This window comes from Serinus canaria, chromosome 25 (assembly GCF_022539315.1).
Source record: "Serinus canaria isolate serCan28SL12 chromosome 25, serCan2020, whole genome shotgun sequence".
Classification (NCBI taxonomy): domain Eukaryota; kingdom Metazoa; phylum Chordata; class Aves; order Passeriformes; family Fringillidae; genus Serinus; species Serinus canaria.
The window spans coordinates 15,120,158-15,137,373 of record NC_066338.1 but is presented as its reverse complement, the minus strand read 5'-3'; the positions used below and the strand labels follow the sequence as shown (position 1 = coordinate 15,137,373).

The window sequence follows — 17,216 nt, the reverse complement described above, 5'->3', positions numbered from 1 at the left end:
CGTGACGCGGAAGGATTTCGGGAGGATGGGGGGTGGTGGAAGCTGCTCATCCCCATCCCGGTGCTTTTGGGATTCTCTTTCCACGCCAAAAAAAAATGTCCCAAAATCTCCCGAGGCTTTTCCCCGCTGACAGGGCCGTGCACCAGAGCAGGGCGACAAATTTTCCAGACAGATTTTTATCTTTTTCCCACCGGGAATTTGTGACTCCCCGAGCTCTGGGGGGAAGTTTGTGGCCGAGGAGGGTTGGAATTCCCTCCCTCTCTCCTGATTCCCTGCTGCTTTTCTGCCCTCAGTCCACCCAGCACGAGGGGTTTGGGGCCAAATCCCGGCACGGGCAGGGTCCGGGAGGATTTTATTTCCTCATGGAATTTCATTCCTGCAAATTCCAAGAGCTGCGAGCGGGAGCCGCGGGTTTTGTGCTGCTCCAGCCTGGAAAAAGGGATCGGCGGGGCTGGGAGAGGATGAGGATGATGAGGATGAGGATGATGGCTCGGGGATGTGGAGCGGCAGGAGCTGGGAATCCTCAGATTTTCATGAAATGGTTTGGGCTCGGAAGGGACTTTTGGAATTGTCCTTGCAGGGGTCTCGGAGCACCTGGGAGGGCGGCAGGTGTGGGACAAACGGGGCTGGATGAGCTCCAAGATCCCTCCCAAAAAAATCCTGCCATTCCACGGTCCCCTTCCAGGGCTTAGAAACCCCCGAGGGACACACGGAAAAAAGGGGGAAAGCCCCAATCCGATATTTCCCCGTCCTTGGAGCAGCTCCGTCATCCCCGGGGATGAATCCGGGCTCGCCCCATCCCGGGAGAGCGGAGATTTCCCGGGAAGAGCTTCCCCGGCTGGAAAAGCGGCTTCTCCCCCTTCCGCCCATCCCCGCTGCGTTCGGGGACAGAAAATCTTGGTAAAAAACCCCGAAATCCAGCCCAGGACACCGAGGGGGGAATTTTCGGCTCTTTCCCCGCTCTGGGAATTCTCTGCGGGGTCGAGCTCATGCCAAGGGACTGGCAGGGATTTCTCCTTTCCCATCCCCTCTCCCTTCTCCTTTTCCAGCCCTCGGCACGGCGCGGGAAGGGAGGAAGGAAGGAGAGCTGGGAATTTCTCCCCCACGCCTGAAATTTCGCTCCTGGGAAGGAGAGAAGAAATGATCCATAAAATTTCCATGGGACGCGGGCAAGCCGGGCAGGCGGCGCCTCTGGAGCTGGCAAAATATTTTAATTTTTGCCGTGAATTTTATTTTGATCGTTCGGGTGATTGGGAGAGGGAGGGATTGAGGGGTTGAGGGATTGAGGGGTTGAGGGAGGGGTTTTGTCTCGGGTGCGGTGGGAAAAAGTCCCACGGGAGGGAATTTATTGAAGGAAAACGGACCGGGAGCTGTCGGGGCTGGGGGGAGGTGGGAGGGAATGGTTGGGCTGGACCGGGACAAGGGGGCTCGGAGCGCTCGGGACAGCTCGGTACCGGGACAGGGGGGCTCGGAGCGCTCGGTACCGGGACAGGGGGCTCGGAGCGCTCGGGACCGCTCCGCACCGGGACAGGGGGCTCGGAGCGCTCGGGACCGGGACAGGGGCTCGGACTGCTCAGGACCGGGACAGGGGGCTCGGAGCGCTCCGGACCGGGACAGGGGGGCTCGGAGCGCTCGTGACCGGGACAGGGGGCTCGGAGCGCTCGGGACCGCTCGGTACCGGGACAGGGGGGCTCACACTGCTCGGGACCGGGACAGGGGCTCGGAGCGCTCGGTACCGGGACAGAGGGCTCGGAGCGCTCCGTACGGGGACAGGGGGCTCGGAGTGCTCGGGACCGGGACAGGGGCTCGGAGCGCTCGGTACCGGGACAGAGGGCTCGGAGCGCTCCGTACGGGGACAGGGGGCTCGGAGTGCTCGGGACCGGGACAGGGGGGCTCGGAGCGCTCAGGACAGCTCGGGACCGGGGCAGGGGGGCTCACACTGCTCGGGACCGGGGCAGGGGGGCTCACACTGCTCGGGACCGGGGCAGGGGGGCTCACACTGCTCGGGACCGGGACAGGGGGCTCGGAGCGCTCGGTACCGGGACAGGGGGGCTCGGAGCGCTCGGTACCGGCACAGGGGGCTCGGAGCGCTCGGGACCGGGACAGGGGGGCTCGGAGCGCTCGGGACCGGGACAGGGGGGCTCGGAGCGCTCGGGACCGCTCGGTACCGGGACAGGGGGGCTCGGAGCGCTCGGGACCGCTCGGGACCGGGACAGGGGGCTCGGAGCGCTCGGGACAGTTCGGTACCGGGACAGGGGGGCTCGGAGCGCTCGATACCGGGACAGGGGGGCTCGGAGCGCTCCGTACCGGGACAGGGGGCTCGGAGCGCTCGGGACCGGGACAGGGGGCTCGGAGCGCTCGGTACCGGGACAGGGGGCTCGGAGCGCTCGGGACCGCTCGGTACCGGGACAGGGGGGCTCACACTGCTCGGTACTGGGACAGGGGGGCTCGGACCGTTGGGAGCGCTCCGTGCCGGACAGGGGGCTCGGAGCGCTCGGGACCGCTCGGTACCGGGACAGGGGGCTCGGAGCGCTCGGGACCGCTCGGTACCGGGACAGGGGGGCTCACACTGCTCGGTACCGGGACAGGGAGGCTCGGAGCGCTCCGTACCGGGACAGGGGGCTCGGAGCGCTCGGGACCGGGACCGGGGGCTCGGAGCCCTCGGTACCGGGACAGGGGGCTCGGAGCGCTCGGGACCGGGACCGGGGGCTCGGGACCGCTCCGTGCCGGGACAGGGGGGCTCCGAGCCCTCGGTACCGGGACAGGGGGGCTCCGAGCCCTCGGTACCGGGACAGGGGGGCTCGGAGCGCTCGGGACCGGGACAGGGGGGCTCGGAGAGCTCGGGACCGGGATAGGGGGACTCGGACCGCTCGGGACCGCTCCGTGCCGGGACAGGGGGGCTCGGAGCGCTCGGGACCGCTCCGTACCGGGACAGGGGGGCTCGGAGCGCTCGGGACCGCTCCGTACCGGGACAGGGGGGCTCGGAGCGCTCGGGACCGCTCCGTACCGAGACAGGGGGGCTCGGAGCGCCCCATACCGGGGGGCTCGGAGCGCTCCGTGCCGGTGTGGGGCCGTTCCGTGCTGGGAGCAGAGCTCTCACATGGTGCGGCCCGAGTCTGTACTGGTGTGGTGGGGCTCATACTGGGACAGGGGGTCCCCAAACTGGGGCTCGTGAGCTCCATACTCGTTCCAGCCACACCCCCTGCGCATGCGCGCTCCGGATGAGACCCCCCCACCGTTGCGCGCACGCGCGGGATTTACGTCACGCCCCGCCCTGCCACGCCCAACCGGAACCGCGCCTTGCTTCTGCGCGTGCGCGATAATGACCACGCCCATCTCATGCAAATGAAGGGTGTGGTCACCGACCCCACCCCTTGATAAGTGGCGCGTGCGCTTTGGGAGAAACGACAGGGCGTGGCTCATTAAACCCCGCCCCCTTGTGACGTTGCAGAACCAAACGGGCGCGGATTGAGTAACTCCGCCCATGTCACGTGACGACAAACGGGTGTGGCCATATGAGTCTCCGCCCACTCCGGCGCGCGCAGTTGCCATAGCGACGGCGGCTGCGCGCGGGAGAAGGGGCGGGGCTACGGCGGCGGCGGGAGAGGGGCGCCCCCTGGCGGAGAGCGCTGAGGGAAGGGGTCCGTGAGGGGAAATTCCTCAGGGAGGGGGCTGTGAGGGCGCGGAAAGACGGGAGGGTGGGGACTCTGAGGGTGGGAGTCTGAGCAGGGGAAATTCCTAGGGAGGGGGGCTGTGAGAGAGGGGGCTTGAGGGATGGGGGAGTCTCTGAGGTGGGGGCTTGAGGGTGGGGGGCTCTGAGGGTGGGGGCTTGAGGGTGGGGGCTCTGAGGGTGGGGTGGCATCCTGAGGGAGGGGGGAGTCTCTGAGGGTGGGGGGCTCTTGAGTGAGGGGGGGCTCTGAGGATGGGGAGTCTCTGAGGGTGGGGGCTCTGAGTGAGGGGGCTCTGAGGATGGAGAGTCTCTGAGGTGGGGGCTCTGAGTGAGGGGGGCTCTGAGTGAGGGGGCTCTGAGGATGGAGAGTCTCTGGGGTGGGGGGCTCTGAGTGAGGGGGGCTCTGAGGATGGAGAGCTTGGGGTGGGGGCTCTGAGTGAGGGGGGCCTGAGGATGGGAGTCTTGAGGGTGGGGGGCTCTGAGTGAGGGGGGCTCTGAGGATGGGGAGTCTCTGAGGGTGGGGGGCTCTGAGTGAGGGGGGCTCTGAGGCTGGGGGAGTCTCTGAGGGTGGGGGCTCTGAGTGAGGGGGTCTCTGAGTGAGGGGGGCCCTGAGGATGGGGGAGGAGTCTCTGAGGGTGGGGGGCTCTGAGTGAGGGGGGCCCTGAGGATGGGGGAGTCTCTGAGGGTGGGGGGCTCTGAGTGAGGGGGGCTCGAGTGAGGGGGGCTCTGAGGATGGAGAGTCTCTGGGGTGGGGGGCTCTGAGTGAGGGGGGCTCTGTGATGGAGAGGTCTCTGAGGGTGGGGGGCTCTGAGCGAGGGGGGCTCTGAGGATGGGGGGAGTCTCTGAGTGAGGGGGGCTCTGAGCGAGGGGGGCTCTGAGTGAGGGGGGCTCTGAGGGTGGGGGGCTGAGTGAGGGGGGCTCTGAGGATGGGGGGGAGTCTCTGAGGGTGGGGGCTCTGAGTGAGGGGGGCTCTGAGGATGGAGAGTCTCTGAGGGTGGGGGGCTCTGAGTGAGGGGGGCTCTGAGGATGGAGAGTCTTCTGAGGGTGGGGGGCTCTGAGCGAGGGGGGCTCTGAGGATGGAGAGTCTCTGAGTTGCGGGTCCATAGCAGGGCCTGTCCCTCTGGGGAGGGGTCTCAGGGCCGTTCCTGAGGGGACACAGAGGAGCCCCCGGGGGGCTGTGGGGCTGAGGAGGGGGCAGGTGGAGCCCTGAGGGTTTGGCTGAGCCCATCGAGCTGTCCCTTTCTCTTTGTGCTGCCTTTGCGACCCCTTAGCACCTTACAAATGACATTTAAACCCAATTTAACATCCCAGAGCTGCTCCTGTCCCCTCTCCCAGGTGCCACCATGGGCTCTGTGCCTGCCCCGAGCCGCAGCAAGGCCGAGGATGAGGAGGATGAAGAGCCTTTGGTCAGCCAGGAGGCCACAGCAGGGCAGGAGGTGGCCAAGGTTCCCTACATGGAGGTCACGGGCCAGGACAGCGTCACCTGCCCCACCTGCCGAGGCCACGGCTGCGTCCCCACAGGTGGCTGATCCTCAACACCCTCCCAACAGCACCCAAAAGGCATTTTTTAGTGTTTGATCCCCATAAAAAGGCACTTTTTAATGTTTTATCCCCATAAAAAGTCACTTTTTAATGGGTTATCCCCATAAAAAGGCAATTTTTAATGGGTTATCCCCATAAAAAGCACTTTTTAATGGGTTATCCCCATAAAAAGGCAATTTTTAATGGGTTATCCCCATAAAAAGGCACTTTTTAATGGGTTATCCCCATAAAAAGGCACTTTTTAATGGGTTATTCCCATAAAAAGACATTTTTTAGTGTGTTATTCCCATAAAAGGTCATTTTTAGTGGGTTATTCCCATAAAAAGTCACTTTTTAAATGTGTTATCCCCATAAAAAGTCACTTTTTTATGTGTTATTCCCATAAAAAGTCACTTTTTAACGTGTTATTCATATAAAGAGTCACTTTTTTATGTGTTATTCCCATAAAAGGTGACTTTTTGGATGTGTTATCACCATAAAAGGTCATTTTTTAACATGTTATCCCCATAAAAAGTCACTTTTTGGTTGTGTTATCCCCATAAAATTCAATTTTTAATGTGTTATCCCCCCCAGAAATTTAATTTTTAAGGTGTTTTCCCCTTTCCCTCTCAGAGCAGGTGCACGAGTTGGTGGCTCTGATCCCCTACAGCGACCAACGGCTGCGTCCTCACAGAACGTAAGGGAGGAGTTCAACCCAAAAATGGGATTTAAAATGGGATTTGAGAGATTTCCAGGAGTTTTTATTGCCTTTAAACCCAAAAATGGGATTCAAAATGGGATTTGAGAGATTTCCATGAGTTTTTATTGCTTTAAACCCCAAAAATGGGATTTAAAATGGGATTTGAGAGATTTCCAGGAGTTTTTATTGCTTTAAAAACCCCAAAAATGGGATTTAAAATGGGATTTGAGAGATTTCCATGAGTTTTTATTGCTCTACAAACCCCAAAATGGGATTTAAAAATGGGATTTGAGAGATTTCCAGGAGGTTTTCTTGCCTCTTAAACACCAAAAAATGGATTAAAATGGGATTTGAGAGATTTCCAGGAGTTTTTATTGCCTTTAAACCCCAAAAATGGGATTTAAAATGGGATTTGAGAGATTTCCATGAGTTTTTATTGCCTTAAAAACCCCAAAAATGGGATTTAAAATGGGATTTGAGAGATTTCCATGAGATTTTATTGCTCTAAAAACCCCAAAAATGGGATTTGAGAGATTTCAATGAGATTTTATTGCCTTTAAACCCCAAAAATGGGATTTAAAATGGGATTTGAGAGATTTCAATGAGATTTTATTGCCTTTAAACCCCCAAAAATGGGATTTAAAATGGGATTTGAGAGATTTCTACCACAGGCACCACTCAATCCATTGGTTTTTAGCAGCCAAATATTTCAGAGAGGGCGAATAATTGAATTTTTTTGGTTTTTTAGCATCCCAATCTTGCACAGAGGGTGAATAATTTGAATTTTTTTGGTTTTTTAGCATCCAAATCTTGCAAAAATTTCCATTTTTTCATTTTTTAGAATCCAAATATTGTGAAAATTTCTATTTTTTTGGTTTTTTAGATCTGAACTGCAGAGGGAAAATAATTTCTATTTTTTTGGTTTTTTAGCATCCAAATCTTGCGAAAAATTGAATTTTTTTTGTTTTTTAGCATCCAAATCTTGCAAAAATTTCCATTTTTTTTGGTTTTTTAGGATCCAAATACTGCGAAAATTTCTATTTTTTTGGTTTTTTAGGATCTGAATCTTGCAGGGAGGGTGAATAATTTATATTTTATTGGGTTTTTAGGATCTAAATCCTGCAGAAAGGGTGAATAATTTCTATTTTTTTGGTTTTTTTACTATACAAATCTTGTGAAAATTTGATTTTTTTTTGTTTTTTAACATCCAAATCTTGCAAAAATTTCTATTTTTTTGGTTCTTAGGAACCAAATCTTGCAAACAGGGTGAATAATTTCTATTTTTTTGGTTTTTTTTAGCACCCGAATCTTACAAAAATTTCCTTTCTTTTGGTTTTTTAGCATCCAAATCTTACAAAAAATTGATTTTTTTTGTTTTTTTAGGATCTGAATCTTGCAAAAATTTATATCTTTTTGGTTTTTAGGATCTGAGTCTTGCAGAGAGGGCGAAAAATTGAATTTTTTCTGTTTTTAGCATCCAAATCTTGCGAAAAATTGATTTTTTTGGGCGAAGAATTGAATTTTTTTGGCTTTTTAGCACCCAAATCTTGCGAAAAAATTGAATTTTTTGGTTATTTTCCCCTCCAAACCTACAAAATTCCTATTTTTGTTGTTTTTCCCAGCAAGCTGTACGTGCTGCTCTCGGTGCTGCTGTGCCTGCTCCTCTCTGCCCTGGCCGGGTTCCTGCTCTTCCCCCACTCGCTGCAGGTGAACCACGGCGGCCTCCAGGTGGTGCAGGTGTGGTTTGACAGCCACCACTCGGCTGTGCTCCTGGCCATCACGGTAAAAACCCCAAATTTGGGGACATTTTGGGGCATTTTGGGACAATTTGGGACAATTTGGGACAATTTGGGACAAAAAACCCAAAGGGGAACGATCCAGTGAGGTCAGGGTTGGTTTAAATCCTCAAATTTGGGACAATTTGGGACAAAAAACCCCAGGGGAACGATCCAGTGAGCTCAGGGTTGGTTTAAATCCTCAAATTTGGGACATTTGGGACAAAAAACCCCAGGGGAACGATCCAGAGAGGTCAGGGTGGGTTTAAATCCTCAAATTTGGGACAATTTGGGACAAAAAACCCAAAGGGGAACGATCCAGTGAGGTCAGGGTGGATTTAAATTCTCAAATTTGGGACAATTTGGGACAATTTGGGACAAAAATCCCAAAGGGGAACAATCCAGAGGGCTCAGGGTGGATTTAAATTCTCAAATTTGGGACAATTTGGGACAATTTGGGACAAAAAACCCAAAGGGGAACGATCCAGAGAGCTCAGGGTGGGTTTAAATCCTCAAATTTGGGACAATTTGGGACAAAAAAAACCCAAAGGGGAACGATCCAGAGAGCTCAGGGTGGGTTTAAATCCTCAAATCTGGGACAATTTGGGACATTTTGGGACAAAATCCCAAAGGGGAACAATCCAGAGAGCTCAGGGTGGGTTTAAATCCTCAAATTTGGGACAATTTGGGACATTTTGGGACAATTTGGGACAAAAAACCCCAGGGGAACGATCCAGTGAGGTCAGGGGGGGTTTAAATCCTCAAATTTGGGACAATTTGGGACAATTTGGGACAAAAAATCCCCAGGAGAACAATCCAATAATGTCAGGGTTGGTTTTTATCCCCCCCAGAGATCCCAGGGTTGGTTTTTATCCCCCCCAGAGATCCCAGGGTTGGTTTTTATCCCCTTTAGAGTTGTCAGGGTTGGTTTTTATCCCCTTTAGATTTGTCAGGGTTGGTTTTTATCCCCTTTAGAGTTGTCAGGGTTGGTTTTTATCCCCTTTAGAGTTGTCAGGGTTGGTTTTAAACCCCTTAGAGTTGTCAGGGTTGGTTTTTTTATCCCTTTAGAGTTGTCAGGGTTGGTTTTTAACCCCTTTAGAGTTGTCAGGGTTGGTTTTTATCCCCTTTAGAGTTGTCAGGGTTGGTTTTTATCCCCTTTAGAGTTGTCAGGGTTGGTTTTTATCCCCTTTAGAGTTGTCAGGGTTGGTTTTTAACCCCTTTAGAGTTGTCAGGGTTGGTTTTTATCCCCTTTAGAGTTGTCAGGGTTGGTTTTTATCCCCTCCAGTGATCCCAGGGTTGGTTTTTAACCCCTTTAGAGTTGTCAGGGTTGGTTTTTAACCCCTTTAGAGTTGTCAGGGTTGGTTTTTATACCCCTTTAGAGTTGTCAGGGTTGGTTTTTATCCCCTTTAGAGTTGTCAGGGTTGGTTTTTAACCCCTTTAGAGTTGTCAGGTTGGTTTTTTAACCCCTTTAGAGTTGTCAGGTTGGTTTTTATCCCCTTTAGAGTTGTCAGGGTTGGTTTTTATCCCCTTTAGATTTGTCAGGGTTGGTTTTTATCCCCTTTAGAGTTGTCAGGGTTGGTTTTTATCCCCCTCAGAGATCCCAGGGTTGGTTTTTATCCCCCCCAGAGATCCCAGGGTTGGTTTTTATCCCCCCCAGTGATCCCAGGGTTGGTTTTTATCCCCTTTAGAGTTGTCAGGGTTGGTTTTTTTATCCCCCCAGTGATCCCAGGGTTGGTTTTTATCCCCTTTAGAGTTGTCAGGGTTGGTTTTTAACCCCTTTAGAGTTGTCAGGGTGGTGTTTATCCCTTTGAGTTGTCACGGGTTGGTTTTTATCCACTGTAGAGTGGTCAGGGTTGGTTTTTAACCCCTTTTAGAGTTGTCAGGGTTGGTTTTTAACCCCTTTAGAGTTGTCAGGGTTGGTTTTTATCCCCTCCAGTGATCCCAGGGTTGGTTTTTAACCCCTTTAGAGTTGTCAGGGTTGGTTTTTAACCCCTTCAGGCCTCGCTGAGGATCAGGAACTCCAATTTCTACTGGGTGGCCGTGAGCAGCCTGAGCAGCCAGGTGCAGTACATGAACACCGTGGTGGGCAGGCAGCAGCTCAGCAACCTGACCAGCATCCAGCCCCTGAGGGCCAAACTGGTACTGACTGGGAGCACTGGGAGGGACTGGGAGCACTGGTACAGACTGGGAATGGCACTGGGAGCACTGGGATGGACTGGGATAGACTGGGATGGACTGGGAGGCACTGGGAGGGACTGGGGATGGACTGGGAGCACTGGGATGGACTGGGGGCACTGGGATGGACTGGGATGGACTGGGATGGACTGGGATGGACTGGGAGCACTGGTACAGACTGGGAATGGACTGGGGGCACTGGGATGGACTGGGATGGACTGGGATGGACTGGGATGGACTGGGAGGAACTGGGATGGACTGGGATGACTGGGATGGACTGGGAGGCACTGGGATGGACTGGGATGGACTGGGATGGACTGGGATGGACTGGGAGGCACTGGGATGGACTGGGAGCACTGGGAGCACTGGGAGCACTGGGAGCACTGGGATGGACTGGGAGCACTGGGATGCACTGGGATGGACTGGGAGCACTGGGATGGACTGGGAGCACTGGGATGCACTGGGATGGACTGGGAGCACTGGGATGGACTGGGATGGACTGGGAGGGACTGGGAGCACTGGGATGGACTGGGAGCACTGGTACTGACTGGGAGCACTGGGATGGACTGGGATGCACTGGGAGCACTGGGATGGACTGGGATGGACTGGGATGGACTGGGAACACTGGGATGGACTGGGATATACTGGGATATACTGGGAGCCCTGGGAGGGTTCCTGATCTCTTTTCTCTCTGCATTCCCTCAGAACTGGGGTTGGAAATGGCTGAAATTGGATTTTTTCTGCTTTTTTGTAGGTGAATTTCACAGTCAGGGCAGAGCTGGGTGGATCCCTCTCCTATGTCTAGTAAGGATGGAAATACAGGAAATTAATTCTTTAATTAAAAATAATTGGGAATTAATTTTGGATTAAGATATAGGAAATTAATTTTTAAATTAAAAATAATCGTGAATTATTTTTTGATTAAGATATAGGAAATCAATTTTTAAATTAAAAATTATTAGGAATTAATTTTGATTAAAATATAGGAAATTAATTTTTAAATTAAAAACAACTGGGAATTATTTTTTAAATTCCTCATTATTTCATTGTTTTTAATTGGAAATTAATTGGAAATCGCTGCCTTTTCCTGCTCAATCCCTTTGCCAGGAATTCTCTCAAGGTTTTGTTGACACCAAAGTGAAAAATAACCAACAGGATTTACCCAAAAAAACCCCAAATTCCTGCAGTTTTTCCAATTTCCTTAATCCCAAAGTGAAAAATATCAGTGGGATTTACCCAAAAATCCCCAAATTCCTCCAGTTTTTCCTATTTTCTCAACACCAAAATTAAAAATACAACAGGACCTGCCCCAAAATCCCAGAATTCCTCCAGTTTTTCCCTTCCTGACCCATTTTTTTGATTCTTTTCCAGTTTTTTCTGCACTTTGCCCAAGGCCAAGGTCCACAACATCGTCATCCTCATGAGGTTGGTGCCTCTCTGATCCTGGGAGCTTTTCCCTCCTTGTTTCCCTTCCCTTGGATCTTTTCCCTCCCTTTTTTCCCTTTCCTTGGATCTTTTCCCTCCATTTTCCCTTTCCTTGGATCTTTTCTCCCTCCTTTTTTCCCTTTCCTTGGATCTTTTCCCTCCTTTTTTCTCTTGGATCTTTTCCCTCCATTTTCCCTTTCCTTGGATCTTTTCCCTCCATTTTCCCTTTCCTTGGATCTTTTCCCTCCTTTTTCCCTTTCCTTGGATCTTTTCCCTCCATTTTCCCTTTCCTTGGATCTTTTCCCTCCTTTTTTCTCTTGGATCTTTTCCCTCTTTTTCCCTTCCTTGGATCTTTTCCCTCCTTTTTCCTTCCCTCTTTCCCCTTTCCTTGGATCTTTTCCCTCCTTTTTTTTCCCTTTCCTTGGATCTTTTCCCTCCTTTTTCCCTTTCCTTGGATCTTTTCCCTCCTTTTTTCCCTTTCCTTGGATCTTTTCCCTCCTTTTTCCTTCCTTGGATCTTTCCCTCCTTTTTCCCTTTCCTTGGATCTTTTCCCTCCTTTTCCCTTTCCTTGGATCTTTTCCCTCCTTTTCCCTTTCCTTGGATCTTTTCTCCCCTTTTCCCTTTTTCCTTGGATCTTTTCCCTCCTTTTTTCCTTTCCTTGGATCTTTTCCCTCCTTTTTTCCCTTTCCTTGGATCTTTTCCCTCCTTGTTTCCCTTTCCTTGGATCTTTTCCCTCCTTTTTTCTCTTTTCTTGGGGCTCTTTTCCCACCCACAGGAATTTTGGGGTTTATTTTTAACCAAAAAGAGGAATTTGATGAATTGTTGTCCCTTTACCCTGCCAGGACCTCGGTGACGCTCTCCTGCCTCGGCCACAGCACCCAGAGCACCCTGGAGACCTTCCACTACCTGGACTGCAGCTCCAACTCCACGGGCCTGGGGACACCCTGGGGACACCCGGGGACACCCTGAGGGTGCTGGGGACACCCTGAGGGCATTGGGGACACCCTGGGGACACCCGGGGACACCCTGAGGGCATTGGGGACACCCTGGGGACACCCAGAGCACCCTGGAGACCTTCCACTACCTGGACTGCAGCTCCAACTCCACGGGCCTGGGGACACCCTGGGGACACCCGGGGACACCCTGAGGGTGCCGGGGACACCCTGAGGGCATTGGGGACACCCTGGGGACACCCAGAGCACCCTGGAGACCTTCCACTACCTGGACTGCAGCTCCAACTCCACGGGCCTGGGGACACCCTGGGGACACCCGGGGACACCCTGAGGGCACCCTCAGGGCACTGGGGACACCCTGGGGACACCCAGAGCACCCTGGAGACACCCAGGGACACCCTGTGACACCCAGGGACACCCAGGGACACCCTGGGGACACCCAGAGCACCCTGGAGACCTTCCACTACCTGGACTGCAGCTCCAACTCCACGGGCCTGGGGACACCCTGGGGACACCCGGGGACACCCTGAGGGCATTGGGGACACCTGGGGACACCCTGGGGACACCCTGAGGGCGCTGGGGACACCCTGAGGGCATTGGGGACACCCAGGGACACCCAGAGCACCCTGGAGACACTGGGGACACCCTGGGGACCTTCCACTACCTGGACTGCAGCTCCAACTCCACGGCCCTGGGGACACCCTGGGGACACCCAGGGACACTCAGGGACACCATGGGGACACCCAGGGACACTCAGAGAACACTCGGGGACACCCAGAGGACACCCTGAGGACACTGGGGACACCCTGAGGACACCCTGGGGACACCTTGGGGACACCCATGGGACCCGGGAGCCTGGACACTGCGGGACACACCAGGACCCCGGGGACACCTTGGGGACACCCAGGGACCGTGAGTGGCACTGCGGGCACAAACCCGGCAGCTCCTCCGGGGGCGCTCCCTCCCTCCCTCCCTCCCTCCCTGCTGAACAATCTGGAACTTTCCCTCGGGAATTTTGGGCTGAAATCCCAGAGATTTGATTTGCAAATTTTGGAGATTAAAAGGATTTGGGTTTTTTGGGTTTTTTATTGATTTTCCTGCCCCTCAAGACCCCAAAAAAGGAGAATTCCCCCCCAGGACGAGCCCCTGGAGGGAGCCCAAGACCCCCAAACCTTGGGATTGAACTCCCTCCCTTCCTCCCTCCCTGCTGAACAATCTGGAACTTTCCCTCGGGAATTTTGGGCTGAAATCCCAGAGATTTGGTTCCCACCTGCTCTGGAAGCCTGGCACCACCTCAGGGGGTTTTGGGGTGAATTTATTATTTAATTTTTGACAATAAATGGATTTGTTTTGGTTTTTTTTTTAATTTTCCTGCCCCTCAAGACCCCAAAAAAGGAGAATTCCCACCCAGGACGAGCCCCTGGAAGGAGCCCAAGACCCCCAAACCTTTGGATTGAGCCCCCCCCTCACCCCCCACCCCTTTTTGCCCTCCAGTTCCTCCCCCCGCGGTTCCAGGTCTGGAATTTCTCCTTTTTCTGCTCCATTTCCCAGCGCAGCCGGGCCTGGGGGGGCTCGGGGGGGGTTGGAATTCCAGGGTCTCCCTGCCAGGACCTTCCTGCGGGCACTGCCCAACCCCCGCTGCCCTCGGGGACTTCGGAACTTTTGGGGATTTTTTTTCTGGGATTCAGGAGCCAGACCCAGCTTTGTTTCATCATTGGGAAAACCCCCAAATTTTTGGGTGGCACTGATACAAAATCCAATTTTTGAGTGAAAAAATCCCATTTTTGGGGTGAAAAAATCCCATTTTTTGGGGGGAAAAAATCCCATTTTTGGGGTGAAAATTCCCATTTTTGGGGTTTAAAAATCCCATTTTTGGGGGAAAAATGCAATTTTTTGGGGCGTAAAAATCCCATTTTTTAGGTGAAAAAATCCCATTGTTGGGGGAAAAAAATCCAATTTTTTGGGGTGAAAAAATCCCATTTTTTGGGGGGATAAATCCCATTTTTGGGGTGTAAAAATCCCATTTTTGGGGTGAAAAAAATCCCTTTTTATGGGTGAAAAAAATCCCATTTTTGGGGTGAAAAAAATCCCATTTTTGTGGGGAAAAAAGTCTCATTTTTGGGGGGGAAATAAGGAGGAAAAAACTCCAGCAGGGATTCCCAGACCCAGCTTCGTTTCCTCACTGGGAAAATCTCCAAATTTTTGGGTGGCACATGAACAAAATCCACATTTTTGGGTGAAATCCCATTTTGAGTGAAAAAATCCCTTTTTTGGGTGAATCCCATTTTGGGTGAAAAATCCATTTTTGGGGTGAAAAAATCCCATTTTTGGGGGAAAAAATCCCTTTTTGGAAAAATCCCTTTTTGGGTGAAAAATCCATTTTGGGTGAAAAAAAAATCCCATTTTTTAGGGTGAAAAAATCCCATTTTTGGGGGAAAAATCCATTTTTGGGGTGAAAAATCCCATTTTTTGGGGGAAAAAATCCCATTTTTGGGGTGTAAAAATCCCATTTTTGGGGTGAAAAAATCCCATTTTTGGGGTGAAAAAAATCCCATTTTTGGGGTGAAAAAAATCCCATTTTTTGGGGTGAAAAAAATCCCATTTTTGGGGGAAAAAAAGTCTCATTTTTGGGGGGGAAATAAGGAGGAAAAAACTCCAGCAGGGATTCCCAGACCCAGCTTCGTTTCCTCACCGGGAAAACCCCCAAATTTTTGGGTGGCACTGACACAAAATCCAATTTTTGGGGTGAAAAAAAATCCCATTTTTGGGGTGAAAAAATCCCATTTTTGGGGTGAAAAGAAATCCCATTTTTTGTGTGAAAAAATCCCTTTTTATGGGTGAAAAAATCCCATTTTTGGGGTGAAAAAAATCCCATTTTTGGGGTGAAAAAAATCCCATTTTGGGGTGAAAAAAATCCCATTTTTTAGGTGAAAAAATCCCATTTTTGGGGGAAAAAATCCAATTTTGGGGTGAAAAAATCCCATTTTTTTGGGTGAAAAAAAATCCCATTTTTTGGGGGGATAAAAATCCCATTTTTGGGGTGAAAAAATGCCATTTTTTGGGTGAAAAAAATCCCTTTTTTGGGATTTTTTTGGGGAGAAATAAACAGAAAGAAGCTCCCCCAGCTCCCAATCCCTCCCTCCTCCCCTCTGCCCAATTCCCACCCAGTTTTCCTTTTTTATTTTTATTTTCAAGAAAATGAAGAACCCCCAAATTTTCCTTTTCCTCCTTTTTCCTCCCCTCCTGCCTGGATTTAATCCTAATTTTTATTTATTTTTCTCTTTTTTTTGGGGGGGTTCTCCCCCCATTTTTTCCCCCCTTTTCCCTCCCACTCTTCCAAAACTCCTCAAATATTTTTATTTTGGGGGGGTTCCCCCCGAATTTCCTGCTTGGCTGCACCAGGAGGTGAAAAATTTGACCCCAAAGCCTCAGGAGAGAATTTTTGGGTGGGAATAAAATCCTCTTTAATCCCCAAATCCTCCTTAATTAATGAATTTCCTCTGCCAATTTTTCACTGCTTGGCCGAAAAATAAAAAACCCCTCCCAACTTTCTGGGTTTAAAACTCCAAATTCTGCCCTAAAATCGATTTTTTATATTAAAAAAAAAAATTATTTTTTAATTTTTTTACAAAATATTTTGGAGTTGAGAGAAGTTTTGTGGTCGCCAGAGGTGAAAAAAGAGAATTTTTGACCCCAAAAATGGGGGTGAAACTCAGGAATTGCTCAGCAGGGGCCTCTCAAGGGGAATTGGAGCAGCTCTGGAATTTTCGGGGTCACTGAGCTGATTTTGGTCAAGATCATTAAAAAAAAAATCCCATTCCTGAGCTGGTTTGGTCTGGCAGGAGCAGCCTGGGGAGGAAAATAATTTCTATTTTTTGTGGTACAAAAAGAGTGGAGACTCCGGGTCCAGGGCTGCAAAAAAACCCCAAAATTTGGATTTTTAAAACCCCAAAAATTGGATTTTTAAAACCCCAAAAATTGAATTTTTAAAACCCCAAAAATTGGATTATTTTGCACATAAAAACCAGCTTCCAGTGCTGAAAAAAAAACCCCCAAAATTGAATTTTTAAATGTAAAAAACAGTCCCAAAAATTGAATTTTTTGCAGATAAAAAACAGCTTCCAGTGCTACAAAACAGCCCCAAAAAATTGAATTTTTTACAGGTGAAAACAGCCCCAAAAATTGGTTTTTTTGCAGGTAAAAAACAGCTTCCAGGGCTGCAAAACAACCCCAAAATTTGAATTTTTTACAGGTGAAAACAGCCCCAAATTTGAATTTTTTTGCAGGTAGAAACCAGATTCCAGTGCTGCTAAACAGGCCCAAAAATTGAATTTTTTGCAGGTAAAAAACAGCCCCAAAATTGAATTTTTTGCAGGTAAAAAACAGCTTCCAGTGCTACAAAAAAAACCCCAAAATTGGAATTTTTTACAGATAAAAACCAGCTTCCAGTGCTGCAAAACAGCCCCAAAAATGGAATTTTTAAAAACCCCAAAAATGGAATTTTTTGTAGGTAAAAAACAGCTCCCAGTGCTGCAAAAAACCCCCAAATTTGAATTATTTTGCAGGTATAAAACAGCCCCAAAAAATTGAATTTTTTTGCACATAAAAACAGCCCCAAAAATTGAATTTTTTACAGGTAAAAAACAGCCCCAAAATTTGAATTTTTTTGCAGGTAAAAACCAGCTTCCAGTGCTGTAAAACAACCCCAAAAATTGAATTTTTTTGTACAAAAAAAACAACTTCCAGTGCAGCAAAACAGCCCCAAAATTGAATTTTTAAAACCCCCAAAATTGAATTTTTTTGCACATAAAAAACAGCCCCAAAATCGAATAAATTGAATTTTTTTGCAGGTAAAACCAGGATAAATTTTTGGGAAGGAGGGCACGGCCCCCCCTTGTCCCAATCTTCATTTTGGGCCAAAAATTCCCCAATTCAATCATTAAATTTCCTCCTTTTCCAAGAGTTTCTACTCTGAAATTTTCATTTTTTTCCCTTTT

General features: G+C 50.4%; 1 protein-coding gene across 1 annotated transcript; it reads left to right on the top strand.

Annotated features, from left to right (window-relative positions):
• The first annotated feature begins 3,548 nt into the window (after positions 1-3,548).
• On the top strand, positions 3,549-12,235 carry TMEM106C (transmembrane protein 106C). Its single transcript, XM_050984878.1, has 8 exons — positions 3,549-3,641; positions 5,006-5,191; positions 5,825-5,888; positions 7,514-7,673; positions 9,665-9,805; positions 10,596-10,645; positions 11,213-11,266; positions 12,109-12,235. The coding sequence occupies exons 2-8, from the start codon at positions 5,014-5,016 to the stop codon at positions 12,233-12,235; spliced, it is 774 nt and encodes a 257-aa protein (XP_050840835.1). The 5' UTR covers positions 3,549-3,641; positions 5,006-5,013.
• Positions 12,236-17,216: the final 4,981 nt, after the last annotated feature.